Genomic DNA, 18,458 nt, shown 5'->3' with positions numbered 1-18,458 from the left:
CCTGCCCCAAAAACAATAGTTCGGCCCATGAAACGGATATGGAAATTAGAATAGATATTTATATTTATCTAATATTTATATTTACTTTCTGCTCGTTAATACAATCATCTTCTTTGGGAAAAATCCTCATCGGTAGATTATGTGTAGCCTCATTTCGAAGTCACACTGTCACTTGCCACACCTCCCTCTGCCACCCACTCGCACGAGGTAGGGCTATTCATTTTTCAATGTTGCGTTTTAGGTGTATGAGTATGTGTATGTATGTTTCGCTGATTCAACGTGTTGTGTTTTGTTTGTGTAGCAATGGAATTGCGAGGGTGAGGATGAGTGGGAGAATGGAGGTGGTGTGTCGGGGAATGTTGAAACCGAGGAAGTTCATGCAGAGGAGGAGGAAACTGGAGGTTTTCAAGGATACTGCGGATGAGGCTCACCAGAAGAATTGGAGGAGAATCATGACTGAAATCGATGAATCCGGTTCTGCTGTTTCTGTTCTCTCCTCCGAGAAGATTAACAACCAGGGTATTCCTAAAACCCTTATTGTCGGTACCTTGATAAGGTTTAAACAACTCAAAAAGTGGAACCTTGTCGTTGAGGTATACAGTTCATTTGTTCTTTGTTGTGTGATTGTTTGTTTTTTGCTGTAGACGAGTCTAACTTCTTTATTATGCTATTCTTTAGATTCTTGAATGGCTTCGGACTCAAAACTGGTGGGATTTTGGTAAGATGGATTATTTCATGCTTATCACGGCATACGGGAAGCTGGGAGACTTCAATGGTGCTGAGAAGATCTTAGCTTTGATGAATAATAATGGTTATCCGCCAAATGTTGTATCTCAGACTGCACTTATGGAAGCATATGGAAGAGGAGGCAGATATAACAATGCTGAAGCGATATTCCGAAGGATGCAGAAATGGGGTCCAGAACCTTCTGCTTTAACATACCAGATAATACTTAAAACATTTGTTCATGTGAGCATACATCTTTATTATTTAATCCTTTTCACTTTTACTTTAAAATTGACTTCTCTTATGAGTTATGGCCGCTAGTGGTGTTGTTTGTGCTGGTGGTTTTTGTACTTGTGTTCCCCTGAACGAAATTTCGAATAAAAGTCAAATATATTGATGCCCTGCCTCTTAAAGTAAACCACCTTGATGGAAATTAAATTGAGAGGAATGTCTTCATTGTTGGCATATAATTCTAAGCTGTGAATGAGGCAGCAACGATGACTTACCATGATTGTTCAATTCCCACCCATCCCCCATGATAACTATGTTGAACTCGGTGTGCATTTCTTAAATATTTTACAGACTGCTATTGAGTCTCTTGATTTTCAGTTTTACATTTATATTGATTCCACTTGCAGGGGGACAAGTTTAAAGAAGCTGAAGAAGTATTTGACAGTTTACTGAATGATGAAAACTCGCCTTTGAAACCCGACCAGAAGATGTTTAACATGATGATTTATATGTTTAAAAAGGCTGGAAGTTATGAAAAGGCCCGTAAGGCATTTGCACTGATGGCTGAACGAGGAATTGAACAATCTACAGTAACTTATAATAGCTTGATGTCATTTGAAACAAATTACAAGGAAGTTTCGAGCATATATGATCAGGTATTCGCATGTTTATAACAGACAACATTACTTTCTGAAGGCTGAACAAGCCTTCTACTTTAACATCATATTATTTTTATCATTTCGAAATGAGGAAGAAACTGCTTTTGACTAACTTGTATAACAAAAATGGTCTTGTCATATTCTACATGAATAGTAACACGTTTAGGTACTTCAATTAAATTTTAAATCTCCTTCTTCATACAAGATAACCCATACATCTTAAATATAGACTCAATTTTCAGCTGTTTTGGCTTTGTACTTTTGTTGTATAGGTACGAACAGTGTCACCTTTCTCCATATAGAGGATTCATTGTAGATTTCATTTCTGCAAGTAGATTATTTGAAATCTGTTTTGGTTTGCTAGTTCAGTCAGATTATTTGAAATCTCCGTGCTAGTTCAGTCAGATTTTTATTAAATTATGAGAATGGCGAAATTAAATCCTTGCACACATAATCTACTTGGACTAATATTTCAACATTTTCGTGGACATAATTTATTTAATCTTGAGGTATTTTCAAGACTTTCCATTAGTTTTCATCTTTTTTCTCTGTCCCCCCCTTTAATTTCTTGCTTATAATTAATTCATCAGATTTTGAAGTGAATGCCTAATTTTAGATGCAAAGAGCTGATCTCAGACCTGATGTCGTGAGCTATGCCTTACTCGTGAGTGCATATGGGAAGGCCCGGAGGGAAGAAGAAGCGTTAGCTGTATTTGAGGAAATGCTTGACGCTGGAGTCAGGTATGTCAAGGAATATAATTAGTAATGCGGAAAATGAGTAGCAAGCTGGGTAGTTTAATTATTATCAGCTTCGTAATTATTAATTACTTGATGGGATTTTAATAGTCTGCTAGTCACGTATTCCAACTCCTATATCTGCAATCACTATTTGTAGCTAAATATCCACCACTTAAACATCGGTAAGTCCTATTTATTGCTGTTATGAGAAAATCATTGAAATGTTTAAAAGCCCATCCTTACTACATCCACCTCAGCTCTCATTTTCTGTTCTTATACAGATAGTTTTTCTCCTCCAAAAATCTTGGATAATCAGAGAATTATTTTTATGTAAATTGGCTACTATTTATTTTTAGAATTGTTCTTTTTTTTATATGTTGCTAAATTAGATACTTTTTTTTTTTAATTTTATTTTATTTCTGATGCACTGATATGTGATTTTTCGTCCCATATTGGAGGCTTGCTGTATTCGATACCTACCAAATTAAGATACATTCCAATACTTTATGGATGTGTGTCCAAACCATATGCTTAGTTATGCTTGCTATTTAAAAAATGAAAATGAAATGCCAAATAGGAATCAAACACGAGTCAATTTGTGATGTTAAAAAATAAGATTCATTTAAATGCATATGCACCTTCAGAGAAGGATTCAAACATAGAGAGAACAATGCTTAGTGAAATTCAGGAAAGTAAGTTAATACGTAACCAACCTCTCTTCCTAAGTTTCACTGAGCATATATATATATATATATATATATATATATATATATATATATATATATATATATATATATATAGGGTCTTATATTTTTAAGAATTAGTTTATCACCAAATCAAATACTAGTATCACATGCGTGCATTATAGGGTTTCATTTTATCTTCTAAATGATCATTATTTTTATTATCATTGAAGTTACCATATTCTCTTCTTTTTCACAGGCCAACTCGGAAAGCCTACAATATTTTACTTGATGCATTTTCTATATCGGGAATGGTAGAGCAGGCTCAGACCGTGTTTAAGAGTATGAGAAGGGATAGGTGAGTAGCATTTCCTCTCTTCTTCAGTCTTTATTAGACAAAAAAACATTACATATGTTTGGTTCTCCATGGTTATATTTATATTTCAAATTAGTCATGGTCATTTTTTTTTGTATCAATTTGGTCCTCCAACTTATTTTTCTGTTGCAACTTATTCTTTTTTTGTCAATTTTTTTTCACCACTCATGGAAGTTTTTTAGGGACATTGATTCTTTCTGGTAATTGAGTCGCAATTGACAATTAAACATCTGAAGGAGCTTTCATTTTGAGCAAATATAGGACTAAAATGGAACTTAAAATAAGGTTAGCAGAGTATACAGAGAAATATATGCTTCAAGGTTCATTTTGTTTCCACGTCTCTGCTTTTTTTTCCTCACCTAATAATTTTTTTATTTTCAATTGGAATCCATAAAAAGAAACAGAGAATTATTGAGGTACTGGTTCTAGTTTTTTTCCTTGGAAGAAAACACATTCACAACACAATTACTGTGGTATGGTGATGGGAATAAGAGATGTGAGTCAAATTACAAAATGAAAAACCCAGTCAACAGCCAAGTAAAAATCAAGCATGGATATGGATCCATTGCCCTCCCACTTTTTTACGTAGGAGGAAAAACAAACTCAACGAATACTATTCACTAACGATTAAGGAGGATCTAACGTAATAAATAAGAAAAAAAAAATGAAATTTATGTAAAATACCTTTTCTCCATCAAAGCGCAGATCATCTGAAAGGCCAAATACCAATGATGGATTGTGAGTGAATTCCCATGCTGGTTTCTGAAACGAAAGTGTCAATTGCTTTAAATTCTGGTTTTTTAAATCCTATTTTAGTTAGTCTTTGCAAAAGGTCATTTAATAGTCTTTTTATACTTCTATTTTCACTAACAATAAAATTTAAGGACTAAAACAACATTTTGTAAAGCCAGGGACATAATGAGATCATGCACGTAGCCGATGGCATAATGTTGGAGACTTGTCCAGGGGTTAATTAATAGATAGTGGTTTTAGGTATGGTCAGAAATAAACATCAAACATTTTTTAACTGTCACACATTCCAGTGAGTCCATATGGAAAAGTTTTTCTCTTTATGGATTGAGATGAATGGGCAGTTAGTGTTTGCTAACAAATCCAAACACACTATTCAAGTTCATGTACCAAGTGAATTAGAATTTAAGAATATATTCCTGTCTATATTATTATTTACTGTACAACACTTAGCATTCTCCTGGTATCATTGTACTTTACCCACGCAGATTCTTTCCAGATCTTTGCTCATACACTACCATGTTATCTGCTTATGTCAATGCATCTGATATGGAGGGTGCTGAGAAGTTTTTCAAAAGATTGATACAGGATGGTTTTGAGCCTAATGTTGTCACTTACGGAACCTTAATGAAAGGGTATGCTAAGATAAACGATCTTGAGATGGTGATGAAAAAGTACGAAGAAATGCTTGAGCGGGGAATAAAGGCCAATCAGGCAATTTTGACTACTATCATGGATGCATATGGAAAAAGTGGAGACTTCGACAGTGCTGTTCATTGGTTTAAGGAAATGGAGTCTAATGGAATCTCTCCCGATAAGAAAGCTAAAAATGTTCTTCTATCTATAGCAAAAACTGATCAAGAAAGAGAAGAGGTTAATGAGCTCATAGAGCATTTCAGTGAAACTAAAAGTTTACCTAATGGTAGTGGGGTTGTTAGATTTGTTGAGGAAGACGAAGAAGATAATTATGAATATTTTGATGATCAGCTGACCAAGGCTTACGATGAACATACTGCAGAGGTAAGTTGATAAGTGTCAAGTCCCATGGGACCTACACACTACAATTTTTGTACACTTGTGTAATTGTGGGGTCATTGTATTCTGTGGTATTATCAAGCAATTGAAAATATTTAACACATACCATCCTCCAAATATCAAATATGGTAGTCATGTGGGGAGTAAACATTAACGGTATCTTGACTACTTAGCATGTCTTGTTTTGCCTTTGTTAATAGGGGACTCAGATCACATTTATTCCAAATGCGTTATTAATTAATGCAGTGAGTTCCTTTTGCAAACTTTCAAGCGTCATCAACAGTAACTCAAACGTGCCTTTATCTATCAACTTGTGAGTGTTTTCTTCAATTCCATCCTGTGTACGTGCCAAGTAAGGTACATTAGCTTATAATTAATTTTCTTTTTTCGTTTTGTTTATGAAAATGGAATTGAAGTTTAAATTTCAATTTAGTCAGAATTGGAGGATTGGAATTATAAATACATTTCAATATCTCAAATTTCGGGTACTTATGAGGTAAAATTATGTTTGGTTTAAAATATATATGAATCAATAGATTGCAGTACATGGTAGCCAGCCACCACCAAATTATGAACAGACATTTGTTAAAGTTAATTACGGTGACTCCAACAAATTAGTATGCTTGACGGTGGAGTCGGAGAATTTGGACAAAAGTACGACTTATTGTGATGGATTGAAAAGCAAACATAGGACTTACCTACTAAAGTTTTAAAAGTTTGTCCATACTCATATGCTTTATCATCTATCTATATCACATGGACTTTGATATTAAATCTTTCAAAGTTTGTCTATTTTGATTTGAGTTTGCCTCATGTGTTTATATAATTTTATAAATTATCAAATAAGTTATTGACTATCATCATAGTGAGGTCAATGAGGTCTTTCAATTGTTCTAGGCGAAAAATATCTTGGTATAATTTTAGGGTATTTAGCTAGAGTATTCAAGATTGAGATGCTTTGTTTATAATGAGAGGTATATTTTATAAGTCTTAATTAGTTGTTCTGTTATATTCATATTTTAACTAATATCGTTTAATTCTTAAGGTTTATATATTTCTAAACAAATTTTAAGTATCACAAGCAGATATTTTTATGATTTTTTTACTTAAGATTCTTAACAGTTTAATTGGATCCCTTTCTTAGTAATTAACGGACCCTATAATTGGTTTATTAGATAAATTACATTTCCTTTTAGTAGCGGATCTGATTGGGCCATGAGATATTAGATCATGATTCTTTATCACAATTCCCCAATCTTGGGCCTGCTAGACGAAAAAGACTTCCATAAAGGAATTTTGTTTAATTTTGTAGATGATCGACCTTACAATTTTAAAAATAAATGTTTTTAATGTTTTTCGTTTATGATTACCAATAATTTTATTAAATTTTTATATTATTTTTTTAACCAATCTTTAACTAATTTTTGAAGTTAAAAATACCTTGATATCTTAACAAATTTTCCTATCTATTTTATTACTTTTTAAAAAATTTATACTTTTAAATGTTATTTATTTTGTAAATTTTTTTATTTTAGTTTCCGAATATAGCATTCGTTTAATTAATACTTTTCGTTAGATTATTACTTACTATAGTTAATATGCAATGGAGTCATCATTATTAAATGTTAAATAAAATAAAATAATTAAAAAAAAGTTTAATAGGACAAATGAAACGACAATAATAAGAATTCAAACTAAAGACAATAATATGTATAATTTTTAAGTTGACAGTTTTACGCTAAAATAATAAAGAAAGTTTTAAATGGTGGTGGACTTTGTCTCGTGTAATAATTTTGTGTTTCTTTTTGTTTAGTAAACTGTTATGTGATGATAAATGATAATTGTTTTTTATGTTAATATAAGATGTCAAAGTACAAAAGAAAAAACACTTCTACAATACTTTGCTTTAAAAAATAAAATAATTTTTTAATTTAAATTATACATAAATTACAATTGTTAATTAATGTCCAACTTAACTAATTGTTGTTTATAAAACAATAATTTTGTAAATTTTAAGTAACTCTTATGTTAAATCCTTAAAATAACATATTAGTTCTAACTAAAAAACAATAAACACAAATTAGGATATTAATAACATGATAGGTAATTAAATTACTTAAAAAAAAGATTGTTAGAGAGGTTGTTTAATTTTTATAACTCATTCTTACGTGTTAGATGTTACTATTAGTATATTTTACATTATAAAAGAAATTCTTACTTACAATCTTATATATAGAAAAAGAAAGAAAAGTTAAAAGAAAGAAAGAGATTCATTTAAAATATAACATTTTTAAAGATGGCAGGTGGGACATTTGTTAATTCAGAAAATTCAAGACAATATGAAAGCAAGATTACACTATTTGTGTTGGTCACATGTTTTGTAGCTGCCATGGGTGGTTTACTCTTTGGTTATGACCTTGGAATTACAGGAGGAGTGACTTCTATGGAACCATTCTTAATAAAATTCTTTCCAAGTGTTTATAAACAAATGAAAGATGATTCTAATCATGAAAGTCAATATTGTAAATTTGACAATGAACTCCTTACTTTGTTCACCTCTTCTTTATATCTTGCTGCATTAGTAGCTTCCTTTTTTGCTTCCACCACAACAAGAATGATGGGACGCAAGACCTCAATGTTTGCAGGTGGATTATTCTTCCTTGTTGGTGCATTGTTGAATGGTTTTGCCATCAATATTGAAATGCTCATCATAGGTCGTTTACTACTTGGTTTTGGTGTAGGATATTGTAATCAGGTGAGTCTCTATGTCAATGTCAATGATTTAAAATTTGGTTAAAAGGGTATGAAGAAGTTGTAATGATTAAATTGTTTTTTACTTTTCCTCTATTTTTTTTATTATTTGCAATAGTCTGTACCTGTGTATTTGTCTGAAATGGCTCCAACATCAATAAGAGGTGCACTTAACATTGGATTTCAAATGATGATCACGATTGGCATCTTGGTTGCAAACCTTATTAATTATGGCACTGCCAAACTAGAATATGGTTGGAGAATTTCTTTAGGTGTTGGTGCAGTTCCTGCAATCATNTTATGTGTAGGATCTCTTTTCTTAGGTGACACTCCTAACTCCTTAATTGAAAGAGGTAAAAAAGAAGCTGCTAAGAAAATGTTGCAAAAGATTCGTGGAATGGACAATGTTGAAGAGGAGTTCCAAGACCTCATTGATGCAGCTGAAGCAGCTAAAAATGTGGAACATCCGTGGAAGAACATCACAAAACCAAAATACAGACCTCAATTGATTTTTTGCTCTCTCATTCCATTTTTCCAACAATTCACTGGCATCAATGTTATCATGTTCTATGCACCTGTCCTCTTTAAAACTTTAGGCTTTGGTAATGATACTTCTCTTATGTCTTCTGTTATCACTGGAGGTGTTAATGTGGTTGCCACTATTGTTTCCATTTTCTCTGTGGACAAGTTTGGAAGAAGGATATTATTCCTTGAAGGTGGAATTCAAATGCTTATTTGTCAGGTAAAAGCATTAAATTAATCAATAAATAATATTTGTTATTTTAGTATGTAAGGAGATGACATTTTACCATTGAGATCATTTGCTAGCTGAATAACTAATTTGAAGTTCATAATAATTATGTGTAGCTTGCTGTTGGAATTATGATTGCTCTAAAATTTGGAGTGAGTGGTGAAGGTTATTTTACCAATGGAGAAGCCGGTCTTCTTTTATTCTTTATATGTGCATATGTTGCAGCATATGCATGGTCTTGGGGACCACTAGGGTGGTTGGTTCCTAGTGAAATATGTTCTCTTGAGGTTCGATCTGCTGGACAAAGCACCAATGTTGCTATAAACATGTTATTTACCTTTGTCATTGCTCAAGTCTTCCTAACCATGCTTTGTCACTTAAAGTTTGGTCTTTTCTTCTTCTTTGCTGGATTTGTGCTTATCATGACCATTTTTGTTGTCTTGTTCTTGCCTGAGACAAAAAATGTTCAAATTGAAGAAATGAGTAGAATTTGGAAATCACATTGGTTTTGGAGGAAATTTATTCAAGAGAACGTAGTCATTATTGAACATCCTCCTATAACTACAATTTAAAATTAGATCGACAGAAAACTTCGTGTACATGTATACCAACAAAATCTCTTCCAAACAACCCATTGTAATTTAGTCAGTCTTATGATATGTATCAAATATATTCATATGTAAGTTCATCAAAAAATTATGTATTTTATTTTTATATATAATATTTTAGAATATTACTTCGATTTCGGGAATTTAATATTTGAGTGTAATTTTAATATTAAATTATTTAAGTCGACAAAAGACGGATGTTAAGAGATATATTTTACCTCGGAAAAAAATATATTCATAATTACCATGACAGATAAAAAAATAGAAATAAAAGAAATGAGTTTAACTAATTGAAAAAAAAAATTGTGATCAATTGTTTAAATATAAATTATCACTGTTAAAATTTAGTCATAATTGAAATTGGTTTGGAATTATAATTCTCACATGAGATGAGCAAATAAGTAGGTTATAAATTATAATTCAGTCAATTTTGATATCTCAAAATTAGGATAGTTATGCGGTGAAGATTTATCAGGTTTGACAAATAAAAGAAAAAGAAACAATACATTGCTGTGGATGTTGACAACCACCATCAAATTAAGAGATGGAACATGTTAAAATACTATTTTTTTTTATCTGCCCTGAAACATATGAATGGAACACTATTTCTTTTTTTGAATAGTTATTTTTCTTGCAGTTTTCTCGAAGTTTTAAATACTTATATTTTCTTCACTCTTTTAAATTTATTTATTTTCTGAGTATTTCACACTAGCAGATTTTATTTTTGGGTTTAGAATGATTGAGTTTCGACCCTGAATAGAACACAAAATTTACTCAGCTCAAAGAACATCATTTTAGTACAAACTTCCTTCACCGCACTATGCTGTATTTGCAGCTTCAGATTATACAATTGTACAAGCCTATTAAACTGATTAATACAAGATATGGAAACAAAAGTCTCACAAAACAAGTCAGAATTTTCAAACTATGAAACTGATATCGATTTCAATAAATCATCCACGTACACTTTAAGTTTACTTTTTGTAATTGCACCTTCCCTTCTGCTTTCTGGAACTTCTTCCCCGTTCTTGAAGAGTATTAACGTTGGTAATCCATAAACTTTATACTCTTCAATTAGCCGTGGGTTGGCATCATGATCAATCTTCACAACAATTAATCTGTCTTCATATTCCTGCAATTTATTATATACAAAAATTCAGGGGAAATTTTTGACCCTAAAATAGGAAAATCTTGATATATGTTTCACATTCAGAGAAAATTCTGCTCCTTCAATCATGAATAAGAATGATCCAACCATAACTAATTGTCTCAAAAGCTGATTTCTAACTACCAAACGCTGATTCAAGGGCTTTTTAAAATCTTTCAATGATGGAAAGTTTGATTTCATGCCATCATTTGAAACCAGGGAACAACATCTTCTTCAATATGTTCGTCTGCTATTATCAATCATGCTCATGAGGAACTTCATAATAAACTAAAAATTGTTCCGTCAATTATGTCCATAGTAAAACCTGAGTACAATCGAACTTCGGAAACACTAATTTAACATTCCTTACTTTAAAGGGTTGTTCAAATGGGTCTACAAAATGGCCTTTACCTATGATTGATTGAGTTTTATTTAGCCAACAAATCCAGATGATTTTCTGTTGTTTCCAATTTGTATCAGAAATTTCAAATCTGAAAGACATCATTTTTTAAAGGCATCCACCATGAATTTTTCACACAGATAGCACACTGTCAATTTCCTTTTACCAAAATAGCATACTGTAAGAATTCGATTTTCCAAAAACTGAATTCTAACATGTTTTTGGTGTTTCTGTTAAAAAAACATGTTAGTGTAAAATCATGTTCAGAATTTGGTTATCCGAAAACCCGAATTCTGAATTAACTTAGTAAAAGCATGTTATTTGAGTAATAAAAGCTACATTATGCTATTTTGACAGAAGAGTTTATCTGTGTAAAAAATTCCATCCACCACTCGTTTCAGGTCTTTCAGATCAGTTGCTAACTCCTTGAATCTCGTTTTTCAGCCAATTAACAAGACCAATCTAACAGTAAACTAAATGCAACAAATACGCAGTACCAAACGATGAAAGTGTAAATCTCCATTCTTTATATATTAAAGCAGAATTGCTAGAGAAAAATGCGACAAAACAACAATCCTCTAGTATACTACGAGTCTATTTGGACAAGTTTATCTACAAGCATTTAAAAGAAAAAAAAAACAAATTAGCTTGCATAAGGTAATTTGTAGATATTTTTTTTATCTTGCCATGACATAACTCCTCCATTCTCATCACCCTTTTAATTTGTAGAAAGAAAATCAGATGTTATAAACACCAACAACGAATCAAGAAAACCTCTCAAAAAATGCATAAAGGTGGTTAACTGACAGAACAGTAGTAGCTTTAACTATAGGAAGCAAAAGAAAATGAAAATTAAAGAGAGACAAAAAAAAAAAAAAAAAAAAAAAACCTTAGCAAGGGATTCCATAGCGGGAGAGATGAGACGGCAAGGACCGCACCAAGTGGCGACGAACTCAACCAGAACAGGACGGTTCGCCTCCAACACCGTCTCCTTGAATTGGCTCTCGTTAATCTCCGCCACTCCCGCACCGCACGTCACCGTCAGTTGAGGAACCGCAGAGGAGTGATTCCGGAATCTGGGTCTTGTTCTGAGAGTCCAGAGCCTCTGCCTCGCCGCGACCGACCAGGAGCTAGAGACAGGAACAGAGTACGAGGTTGACGCAGATGCAGACACTGTACGCACCGGAACCGGAGGGAGTGACAGTGTCACGGCGTCCATGTGTTGGGAATGAAACGATAAAGGAAAGGAAAAGTTACGACGAAGAATCAATGTTATTTTTAGTGTCTGATTTCTCTTCCCCAATTATATATTATATAAATATATAAATAAATATTCGTTATTTTGTGGCCACATACATAGATCTATACACCACCATCCAATTAATTAAAAATTCTCATCATAGTTTTTGTCATAACACCACAAAATTAATTAAAAAAACACACAACATAATTAAACAGAAAAGTACTAAACTGAAATATAAGTATTCGATTGAAAGAATATATTTGAATATCTAATATATCACTTGATGCATATCCAGAAGAGAAAACTAAATTGTAAATTAAATGTACTATACGAAGTTTTTTTTTTCTATTTTTTTAAATTTAGAAACCTAAATTCAAATTTTTCTCTTCATATAATTAAGAAATCTTATAATCTAATTTAAACCATTATGGGTTAAGGGATTAGGTGAGCGTTCTTTCTATGTATTTTATATATTTATTATAATAACTTGAGTTCAATTTGGCTCCATTAAAATAAAAAAATTAAATATTTTTCAACTCAACCAGATTTTAAAATGTGATAATTTAGGATGATTAATAGGTTTAAACTGATTTTGACACCTCTAAATGATTATGAGTAATAATTTATAATTATTTATTATGTTAAATTCTTAAAATATCATATTAGTTATAAGTGAAAAAACCATATACACAAATTAAGATATAAATAACGTCATAAATAAATAAATTACTTAAAAAGATATAGTTTTGTTAGAGAAGTTGTTTAGTTTTATAACTCATTCTTATACCTTTGATATGTTATTGTTAGCATATTTTATATTATAAAACATGTTATAGTGTAACATTTTCATATGTAGAAAAAGAAAGGAAAGTTAAGAAAAAGAAATATATTTAAAACATATTAATTTTAGAGATGATAGGTGAAACTTTCTCTATTATTTAAAATAAAAGAAAATATGAAAGTAAGATGACAATATTTGTGTTGGTCATATGATTTGTAGCTGTCATGTTTTATTATTTAAAGTTTAGTCTTTTTTTTTTTCTTTGTTGGATTCGTATTTATCATTACCATTTTTATTGTTTTTTTCTGCCCGAATCAAGAAATCTTCGAATTGAAGATATGAATAAAGTTTAGAAATCACATTGGTTTTGGAATTAATTCATTCATGATGATGTGGTCACAAATGAACATCTTTATATAATTAAAATTTAAAATTAAATTGATCAAAAATTTATTTATATGAACTCCTAAAAATTTCTATTGTATTTCTATTGTTGGTGTTGAGTATGATCAAGTAATTTACTTTGTGATAGAAATGTATATTAAATTCGTAAAAATTTAATATGTTAGAAAACATATATGCGTTTATACCATTTAAAAGTAGTACTTGAATTTTACTAGATTTTATGTTTATATTAATTTGTAATATTGAAAGTATTTAAATCAATAATAGTTCGAAAGAGTAAACATATACCTATAACACGTTGTTATACAATAAACCCAAAATAAACAAAAAAGTTAAGGATGTGTTTGGACATTCGATGAAATGATACTAAAAATGAAAAAGATACATAGAAATTAGATATAGCAAATAAAATCGTTTTTGTGAGTATTATCAGAATCAATTTCCATTTCAACAGAAAATCTAGTATTAATTAGATGTAAGTATGGATATAAATAATATTTAATTTTTTAATTAAGTATGGAAAAATGATAAATATAATAAATTATGAGTATTTGAATAATTTAAATAAGAAAATGAGCCGAATTGGCATGTGTAATAGGAATGTTGGAGTAGTTGATGCGAAAGAGTGTTAATGGCTGTCGCATTTCAGATCCTCAAACTCCCTTCTCTTTTCTCTGTAATCGCCAAACTCTCATATTCGACATCACCTTACAACAATCTTCATTATGATTCTTCTGTGGCCGACAACCTCGTCTCCGTCTTCAGCCAACAACCCAACGCCGCCGGGCCCGAACTCAACCGCTTCGCTCCCATCCTCACGCCTCCCCTTGTCGAGTCCGTCCTCACGCGCCTCCCCACTTGGAAACTCGCCCTCTCCTTCTTCCAATGGGCCTCCGATCAACACCAGCATGGCTACCGCCATAATTGTTACACCTACAATACCATCGCCTCTATCTTCTCCCGTTCCCGCCAAACCACCCATCTCAAAACGGTCGTCAAACACCTCGTGGAGTCCGCTCCTTGTTCCTTCACGCCCGGTGCCTTGGGCTTCCTCATTCGCTGTTTGGGCGAAGTGGGCCTAGCGCAGGAGGCCCACAACTTGTTCGATGAAATGCGGGTGAAGGGTCTTTGCGTTCCCAATGTTTACTGCTACAACTGCTTGTTGGAGGCTCTGTCCAAGGCCGGGGAGGTTGATTTGGTGGAGGCTAGGTTGGAGGAGATGAAGGGGTTTGGGTGGGAATTTGATAAGTTCACGCTGACGCCTGTCGTACAAGCTTATTGCAAAGCTCGCAGGTTTGATCAGGCTCTGAGGGTTTATGATGGGATGAAGGAAAAGGGTTTGGTTGATGCGCGTGTTTGCTCTATGCTGGCATTGTCGTTTTCCAAGTGGGGGGATGTGGATAAAGCGTTTGAGTTGGTGGAGAGGATGGAGGGACAGGGGGTGAGGTTAAGTGAGAAGACTTTCTGTGTTTTGATTCATGGGTTTGTCAAGGAGGATCGGGTTGATAGGGCCCTTCAGTTGTTTGAGAAAATGTGTCGGGTTGGCTTCACTCCTCCTGTTTCATTATTCGATGTTCTCATTGGAGGACTGTGTAAGAGTAATGATGCTCAGAGAGCTCTGAGCTTGCTTTCGGAGATGAAGCAGTTTGGGGTTGCCCCAGATGTTGGAATCTTTACGAAGTTGATATCGGCTTTTCCAGACAGAAGTGTGATTACCAAGTTGCTGGAAGAGGTTCTGGAAGATAAAGAGGAGAAGATTCTCGTTTTGATTTACAATGCTGTTTTGACTTGTTATGTTAATGAGGCACAGGTGGATGAAGCCTGCCGCCTTCTTCAGATGATGATTCAGAGCAAATTCAGTGATGTCCAGATGGATGATTTCTTCAAGGACAAGAGATTGGTTTTCCCAAATGCTGCTTCCTTTAGCATCGTGATTGATGGCTTACTCACAAATGGTCAGTTGGACCTCGCTCTAAGTCTTTTCAATGACCTTAAACAATTTGTTGGTAGGCCAAGCATTTTGATTTACAACAATCTGATCAATGGTCTCTGCAATTCTGATAGATTGGAGGAGAGCCGTGAGCTGTTGAGAGACATGAAAGAATCAGAAATTGAACCAACTCATTTCACTTACAACTCAATTTATGGATGCCTGTGTAAAAGAAAGGATGTTGTAGGAGCGATCGATATGTTGAAAGTGATGCGTGCTTGTGGGCATGAACCGTGGATAAAAAATTCCACCCTTCTTGTGAAAGAACTGTGTGATCATGGCCGGGCTGTTGAAGCATGCGATTTTCTTGACAGCATGGTTCAGCTAGGTTTCCTTCCTGACATAGTTTCCTATTCTGCAGCAATGGGGGGTTTGATAAAGATTCAAAAAGTGGACCGAGCATTGAACTTGCTTAGGGATTTATGTTCTCGTGGCCGTTGTCCTGATGTGGTTGCTTTTAACATTGTGATCAGAGGGCTCTGCAAGGTCAACCGAGTTGCAGAAGCTGAAAAATTGTTGGATGAGATTGTTGGGAAGGGTCTCTGTCCCTCAGTTGTGACTTACAGTCTGCTTATAGATAGTTGGTGCAAAAGTGGTTCTGTTGATAGGGCGATGTCTCTTCTGTCGAAAATGTCTGAAGAAGACAGGGAGCCCAATGTCGTCACTTACTCAACTTTGGTGGATGGGTTTTGCAGAGAAGAAAGGCCCGATGATGCACTCTTGGTTTGGAATGAGATGGAAAGAAAAGGTTGTTCTCCTAATCGAGTTGCTTTTATGGCACTTATTCATGGTCTTTGCATTTGCAAGAGGCCATCTGCTGCACTCCAATATTTACGTGAGATGGAACAGAAAGAAATGAAGCCCGACTCGTTCATTTATATTGCATTGCTCAGTGCTTTTCTGTCTGATATGGACTTGGCCTCTGCATTTGAGATTTTTAAGGAGATGGTTTATTCAGGATTTTTCCCAGAATCCCATGATAAAAGTTACCCCGTTGTGATGGATGCAATAGACAAATTTTCCAAGGATCACAGAACATCCTCTGGTATGAAAGTTTTAAGTGAAGAGGGGAAACTTCCTACGCATTGCTTGAAAACCGTCGGATTAGAAATTGATGTTACATCGAACAAGTAAAAATTGATGCATTTGAAAAGAAACAAATGTACACAAAAAGAAACTTACGTGACTCAGATAATTTGCCTACAAATAGAACTTGAGCTCCGGAATTTTCAAAGATATACGTTATTGATTTGGATCCTAAGAGAATACAAGAGAAAAAGAGACATAACAGCTGATCAAAGGAGCGCTATGTTCTGTTCTTTCTGTAGTCATGCGAAATCGTTGACAGTGTATTGATATTTGGTTTTTCTGTTGTGACAAACACAACGAGAGCTCGAAATTTTTTCAACATACACACAGTGGCGAATTTTCTGTAATATTTTGTTATAATACTTCATGTAAATGTGATTTCCCCCCTCTCATCTTCTTCTAGTTGACGTTTATTATTTTTTAATTTGAAAGTAAAAAAAAAAATTGTCTTTTCCTTTATCTAGCAATACAGTATGTTAGTTTAATTTATTCAAGTTTTACTTTTTATTTTCACTGGAAACTTCCCTCTTCTCTTTAATAAAATAAAAACATCCCGCTTCTCCACTTCATATTTTCATATTACTATGTTTTTGTTTCCATTTATACAGTAATATTTTTATTTTAGTTATACAAATATATTCAACATATAAATTATTTTTTATTATAATCATGCAACATTGTTTCAAAATAAAAATATTTATATTAAATAATATAAAATAATATTTAAGATTAAAATAAGACTTAATATTATATCTTATTTATAATATGACGGAACCTGTAAACTCGTTACACAGGAGACTACAGGGTACATTTTTTATTTTTCTCGAGTCATGTAAGCACCAATCAATTAGTCATATCTTTGACCATGGATATTCAACTGATGGTGAGATTAAACTGGGAGATTTTGAAATTTGAGGAACTATTACATGTCTGAATTTGAAAATAGAATTGAAAAAAAAAATAGATTAAATAATATAGAGAAATTACTTGAGTCATTTTCTTGTCATTGAAGTCATGAGTTGAGCTACCGTGTTCCACGAGACAAACTAGATTTTCCAATAGAGTAACGTAACTCAGAAGAAAAAGATAGTTGATATATCCTATTAAATAGATATACGATTGTGCATATTTCTAGAAGTATTTGATTGATTTGTTGGATTAATTTATATAACATTTAAAACACATTTTCTTAGAATTTGATTGATTTGCTGAACTGATTTAGAGTTAGAGTATTTAAAGCACTTTAATCTTCCATCATCACGTAGTGTAATTTTAAAAATCAATACACGTTAGTGAAATTTTACACCCATTCATACACGTGCTTTCCCTCTTCATTGTGATAGTAGCGTATAACTCCAGTGTTCGGAATCCCCTCACATTTATATTTGCATTCTCCGAAATTGAGAAATAGTAGAGAAAAACATCCACAATAATCATCAGAGTTATCCTGTAAAAAAAACTGGCTAATTTAACGCCATTCATTCCATTAAAAAAAGTCAATCTAGACTCTAGAGAGCTGGTTCCAAAAGTTACATGTTACATTTAAAACGAAGGAGCTGGAAATAAAGACTAACTCCCCCAACATGGCAATGCTATTAAAATAAGGGAATATTAGGCCCCAACTTGCACAACTTTTCTTCAATTTTAAGTGGAGAACATGTATCAAATCTCCTCCTACAAGTTGCTCCCAGAAGCAGATACCTCGGTACTACAGACTGGGCAAACCTGCCGACAAAGAGCCAAGGAATTTGATAAAAACAATTGAATAATTTATGAATTGTTGATACGTTACAATTAGGTCTTGCGAATGAAACTTAAACCTCTACAGAACTAAAACACTTATCGTGAAATAAGTAATAATAAATATGCCCTGAAGAATGAGGTGGAACAATCATTATTCAAGCTTCAACTCCACACCAGCTTAAATGGTCTTAGCTGATTTGTTCTAAGTTTAATTTGGCTTGTGCCCAGTTATTTTCTTTCTAAAAGCTTCCTCCAAGTTCGGATAGTGACAAAATGGTTTTAATCGATGAGAGCATAAAACCTTAGAAGGGATATATCAATGTCAGCTAATGCCAGTGAAATATTTAAAACT

At 33.0% G+C, this 18,458-nt stretch overlaps 5 protein-coding genes across 8 annotated transcripts in view; 3 read left to right on the top strand and 2 right to left on the bottom strand.

Moving 5' to 3' along the window:
* The first annotated feature begins 57 nt into the window (after positions 1–57).
* Positions 58–5,972, top strand: LOC106772688 (pentatricopeptide repeat-containing protein At3g59040). Of its 3 annotated transcripts, XM_022785803.1 has the most exons (9): positions 58–207; positions 302–593; positions 679–969; positions 1,365–1,613; positions 2,233–2,357; positions 3,297–3,395; positions 4,652–5,183; positions 5,399–5,555; positions 5,735–5,972. In XM_022785803.1, the coding sequence occupies exons 1-8, from the start codon at positions 140–142 to the stop codon at positions 5,513–5,515; spliced, it is 1,773 nt and encodes a 590-aa protein (XP_022641524.1). In that variant the 5' UTR covers positions 58–139; the 3' UTR covers positions 5,516–5,555; positions 5,735–5,972. The 3 variants fall into 3 exon arrangements, with proteins under 3 accessions (XP_022641524.1, XP_014514719.1, XP_014514721.1); XM_014659233.2 differs by having other exon boundaries at positions 5,399–5,972; XM_014659235.2 differs by having other exon boundaries at positions 61–207; positions 5,445–5,972.
* A 1,496-nt stretch (positions 5,973–7,468) lies between these two features.
* Positions 7,469–9,272, top strand: LOC106770731 (sugar transport protein 10-like). The gene is made up of 3 exons (XM_014656525.2): positions 7,469–7,953; positions 8,068–8,691; positions 8,817–9,272. Exons 1-3 carry the CDS (start codon positions 7,495–7,497, stop codon positions 9,270–9,272), a joined length of 1,539 nt encoding a protein of 512 aa, XP_014512011.1. The 5' UTR covers positions 7,469–7,494.
* Positions 9,273–10,061: 789 nt separating this feature from the next.
* LOC106771012 (thioredoxin X, chloroplastic) lies at positions 10,062–12,146 on the bottom strand. The gene is made up of 2 exons (XM_014656890.2): positions 11,745–12,146; positions 10,062–10,440 (listed from the first exon to the last, which is right to left on the bottom strand). Exons 1-2 carry the CDS (start codon positions 12,072–12,074, stop codon positions 10,234–10,236), a joined length of 537 nt encoding a protein of 178 aa, XP_014512376.1. The 5' UTR covers positions 12,075–12,146; the 3' UTR covers positions 10,062–10,233.
* Positions 12,147–13,795: 1,649 nt separating this feature from the next.
* Positions 13,796–16,753, top strand: LOC106771066 (putative pentatricopeptide repeat-containing protein At5g08310, mitochondrial). The gene has a single exon (XM_014656960.2). The coding sequence runs from the start codon at positions 13,916–13,918 to the stop codon at positions 16,406–16,408; it is 2,493 nt and encodes an 830-aa protein (XP_014512446.1). The 5' UTR covers positions 13,796–13,915; the 3' UTR covers positions 16,409–16,753.
* Positions 16,754–17,811: 1,058 nt separating this feature from the next.
* The window catches only part of LOC106770926 (E3 ubiquitin ligase BIG BROTHER-related), a 5,650-nt gene continuing 5,003 nt past the window's right edge, over positions 17,812–18,458 (bottom strand). For both annotated transcript variants that reach the window (XM_022785802.1, XM_014656780.2), the window contains exon 7: positions 17,812–18,088. In XM_022785802.1, coding sequence (XP_022641523.1) covers positions 18,038–18,088 — 51 coding nt within the window. In that variant the 3' untranslated portion in view covers positions 17,812–18,037. The remainder of the gene's footprint in view (positions 18,089–18,458) is intronic.

This window comes from Vigna radiata, chromosome 8 (assembly GCF_000741045.1).
Source record: "Vigna radiata var. radiata cultivar VC1973A chromosome 8, Vradiata_ver6, whole genome shotgun sequence".
NCBI classification, from domain to species: domain Eukaryota; kingdom Viridiplantae; phylum Streptophyta; class Magnoliopsida; order Fabales; family Fabaceae; genus Vigna; species Vigna radiata.
The sequence above is the reverse complement of the archived record's forward strand: the minus strand, read 5'-3'. Positions and strand labels throughout refer to the sequence as shown.